Source organism: Hylobates moloch, unplaced genomic scaffold, assembly GCF_009828535.3.
Source record: "Hylobates moloch isolate HMO894 unplaced genomic scaffold, HMol_V3 SCAFFOLD_7, whole genome shotgun sequence".
In the NCBI taxonomy this organism is placed as follows: Eukaryota; Metazoa; Chordata; class Mammalia; order Primates; family Hylobatidae; genus Hylobates; species Hylobates moloch.
This window is the reverse complement of record NW_026652282.1, coordinates 110,574,299-110,578,190: the sequence shown is the minus strand read 5'-3', so window position 1 is coordinate 110,578,190 and position 3,892 is coordinate 110,574,299. Positions and strand designations below refer to the sequence as shown.

The 3,892-nt window shown below is 54.9% G+C and overlaps 2 protein-coding genes across 2 annotated transcripts in view; one reads left to right on the top strand and one right to left on the bottom strand.

The window, feature by feature from the left end:
• Positions 1-970, bottom strand: part of LOC116811189 (ETS-related transcription factor Elf-4) — an 8,991-nt gene extending 8,021 nt beyond the window's left edge. The window contains exons 1-3 of the mRNA XM_032756267.2: positions 886-970; positions 429-722; positions 103-200 (exon numbers count right to left, since the gene is read on the bottom strand). Coding sequence (XP_032612158.2) covers positions 103-200; positions 429-722; positions 886-970 — 477 coding nt within the window. The remainder of the gene's footprint in view (positions 1-102; positions 201-428; positions 723-885) is intronic.
• Positions 1-3,892, top strand: part of LOC116811188 (ETS-related transcription factor Elf-4-like) — a 51,026-nt gene that overhangs the window by 41,739 nt on the left and 5,395 nt on the right. Inside the window, 2 exon segments of the mRNA XM_058441354.1 lie at positions 1,733-2,016; positions 2,489-2,526. Coding sequence (XP_058297337.1) covers positions 1,942-2,016; positions 2,489-2,526 — 113 coding nt within the window. The 5' untranslated portion in view covers positions 1,733-1,941.

Below are 3,892 nucleotides of genomic sequence, written 5' to 3'. Positions count from 1 at the left end.
GGGGGTGGTGGTGGGAAGAGTGAACCTGGGGCAAGGGCTGCAGTTTCCCAGGCGCCTCCTCCCAGTACTCAGCCTCTCACTCGTCCAAAGGGAAATTCAGACCTGAAAGGTTGAGTTGAGCGACTTCTCCCGACTTTTTGCTGGGGTGGGTGGAAAGGTGTGGGGGTGAGGGTGGGGGTGGGGCAAAGGCACGGCCAGCCCTGTGGGTTAACGGAAAGGAAGTAGGAGAGGCCTGGGTGTCTCCTGTGGGGGAGAGCGGTCATCAGGGAGGTCACCGTGGTCCCCCTCCCTTTCCTCCCCTTTGCCCCTCTCTGAAGTTCCTCATTTCTTTCCGGGCCAGGAGAAGGTTTGGCCACCCCGGCACTGCCAAGGGAGTGTCAAGGAGGTGGAGTGCAGTGTGTGGCTTCTGCTATGGTGCATGGACCCACCCACACGCACATCCACACACTCAGAACTGAGCCCAGGGGACCAAAGACGTGGCGCCTGGAAGTGGAGAAGCTCCAGTGATGGGGTGGAGGAGCAGAGCTGGCTGGCGAGGAGGGAGGTGGGAGGGCTGGGGCTGTGGGAGGCAGGCCTGGGTGTGACCACCCACAACACGCAGATGAGGCGCCCGGGCACTGACAGCCCTGAGGAGTGGCGACAGGGGAAACAATTGCAGGCCCGGACGCCATGTGACACCATGAGCGCTGAGGGCACGTGGGGCGAGAGGAGGTGTGTTTGGGCTGCGGCAGACACAGAAGATTTCCTGGAAAAGGGGCCTGAGCCAGCCCCAGAGGATGGGGAAGGTTCCGCCTGCCCCTCCTCCAGTCGGGGCTCTCCTCACCAGTTCCCAGGGTGACAGTTCACTCTTGAAACTGAAAGCAAAGCTGAACCAAGAACACAAACCCACACACAGCACAGAGGCCACGCTCTCTGGCGGGTGGCGGCGGTAGTGGTGAGAGTGGGGGGTGCTGACGAAAACAGGGTACATAGCCCACCTGTCCCCCAGTCTCCAGGCTCTCTGGAGGCTTGGCTCCATCTGAGAGTCCCATCCCTGACAGCAGGCTCAGGCCACTGCTGGTCCTCACACAACACAACCCCCACAGCGAGGCAGGCATGGGTGTGACCACCCCCACTTCTTCCTCTGTAGACGTGGCCCCTCCAAGCTAACTGGCCCCCACTCCCAAGGTAAGATTAGACTGACTTCACCTGGAGCCAGGCAGAGTCAGAAGAGCACTACAGAGTGGGTATACAGATACCCACAAGCCCCCACTCAGCCCCTCACACGATTCTTCCCCAAGCCAAGGGAGTTACAGGGATTCTCCATACTGCTGCCTTGTCCACGAGGCCAGGCCGGGCGCCCTGACTCCCCCCTGGGGATTAGTCTTCAGGGTGGAGAGAGCGCAAAGTTCCTCCATCTGGCAGTTTCTCCAGGGGAAGGGGAGGAGGTAGGGAGGGAGGCTGCATGTCTTTGGGACTAGTGCGAGATGCCGATGCTGGTGACCCAGACAGGCACCAACACTCAGCCACTTCCCACTGGAGGCCATTCAGTTGACTTCCTCTCTCCTTCTTTCTTTCCCTGACCTCTTTCTTCTCTGTCGCTTTTCTTCTCTCATCATCCTCCCCTTTCGGCCACTCCTCTATTGGCAGTCTGCCTTAGCATGGCAGGGTCTCTCTGGTTCATAGGCAGTTCTGGCAACGGAGCTCAAGGAAGGTGACTTACTCACTGTCCCCATCTCTCCCTTCTCTCTAGGTCGCTCCTGTGGTTGGTCCAGCCCAGAATGCAGCCTTGAGCCTGGCTTAGGCCACCACCTACTCCAGCTCTCTCCACCCCCTATTTTACCGCAGCTCAGGGGGTAGGCTCTAGGCTCCAAAGTACCTGGGTAGTGTCCCTTCATCAAGAAAGCCCCACAGCTCTGGAGGGCTCTGATAATCCCACTGTCAGCTCTCTGAAAAGACAGCATGGCTATTACCCTACAGCCCAGTGACCTGATCTTTGAGTTCGCAAGCAACGGGATGGATGATGATATCCACCAGGTATGGCCCCAGAGAACACAGTCAGCCCGTGTGGACAATCAGATAGACACAGACAGCCAGGGAGCCAGCTGGCTGCACAGCTAGCCAATCAGCAAATATCCATCAAGCACCTACTATGCTCAGGGCACTGGCCCTGCTTGCCAGCCAGCCTGCGTGCCAGCCAGTCACTCATGAGGCTGGTCTGGAGTCACCGGGCAGTCATTTAGGGAGCTGGTTGCCCACATGCAATCATCGAGCCAGCCAAACAGCTTCTAAGTACATCAGCTGGGCTGTTGGTTAGTCAGCAACATGGACCAAACGCATAAGGGGTACACTGACCATCAAATGCATTTTTTTGGCCACTTCTCTTCTCCCAAAGTGTCACAGTGAGAAAGCTGTGGGGACAGCCACATAGCAAGAATGAGCACTGCCAGCTGAACTGTAGACTGGCGTCCAGGCCCTGACATTTTCAGAGTCGTCTTTTTGGCCCCAGCCTGAGGATTCAGGACAAGCTGGAAATGAGGTCTTTTGGTGGGAGGAAGTTGGAAAATAGGACAGGATTCTGGCGCTCACTCAGGTCCCCACTGCTCCATACCTTCCCTGCACTGGCACGTTTTCTGTGCACTTAGATGTACCCAATGAATGGTGTCCTGGCAGACTCATCACTACCCTCCATTCTCCTCCTTCCACAAAATGGAGAGAGAAGAAGCATCCAGGCACAGTAGAAAGAATGGAAGATTAGGAGTCAGGAGCCCTGGGTTCCGATCCCAGTTTGGCCACAATGTCACCTGAGCAAGTCCTGTCCCTTACCCTATTTTTTTTTTTTTTTTTTTTTGAAACGAAGTCTCACTCTGTCGCCCAGGCTGGAGTCCAGTGGCGTGTTCTCGGCTCACTGCAACTTCTGCCTCCCATGTTCAAGCCATTCTCCTGCCTCAGCCTCCCAAGTAGCTGGGATTATAGGCACCTGCCACCACCTCCCCCGGCTGATTTTTGTGTATTATTAGTAGAGACGGGGTTTCACCAGGTTGGCCAGGCTGGTCTCCAACTCCTGGCCTCAAGTGATCCACCCACCTTGGCATCCCAATCTGCTAGGATTACAGGCGTGAGCCACCGCGCCTGGACCGCTACCCTATCTGACTGCCGTTTCCCCATCTTCACCAAGAGGTGATCCAACTGGATTATCTCCAAAGGGCATTCCAGTCTAACTCAGATGCTCTCTATTCTAAATCCTGTGAGGATGGAAAACTGTCCAATCTCTAGCGGCCTACCAAAGCCTACCCCCTAGTGGCCTTTGAGCACTTTGAACTTTCCGTCTACCTCCTTGCCTTAAAGCAGCTCAATTTTATTGAACATATGTGGTGTGCCTAGCCTCGTGGAAGGCATCAGACAAGGAGAAAGGAAGAAAATCTACCATACATGAGTTCTCAATGCTACTTGTCATTTTTCATTTGTTTCTAGTCCACTCAGCAACTGCTTCTTTTCTTCATAGAGGCTGTTTTTCACAGAAGCAGTTATTACCTTCCAACCTATCCCTCCACCCTCAGCGGACAGCCTCTCCTCCAATCCACAGAGAAGCTCAAAGCCCAGGACGCCCTCAATTTCCCTCCCTTCTCTCTTTTTATCTGTAACATCTCCTGTTCTTGTTTCCTTCCCACTGGCCCAGGAATCTGTTCTCTCCTGCATCCTTCAAGACCTCAAACCATCCATCACTTCCTCTCTCTCGTATCTTTTATTTTTTATTTTTATTTTTTGAGATGGAGTTTCACTCCTGTCACCCAGGTTCCAGTACAGTAGCACAGTCTCGGCTCACTGCCACCTCTGCCTCCTGGGTTCAAGCGATTCTTGTGCCTCAGCCTCTGGAGTAGCTGAGATTATAGGCACACATCACCAAGCCCAG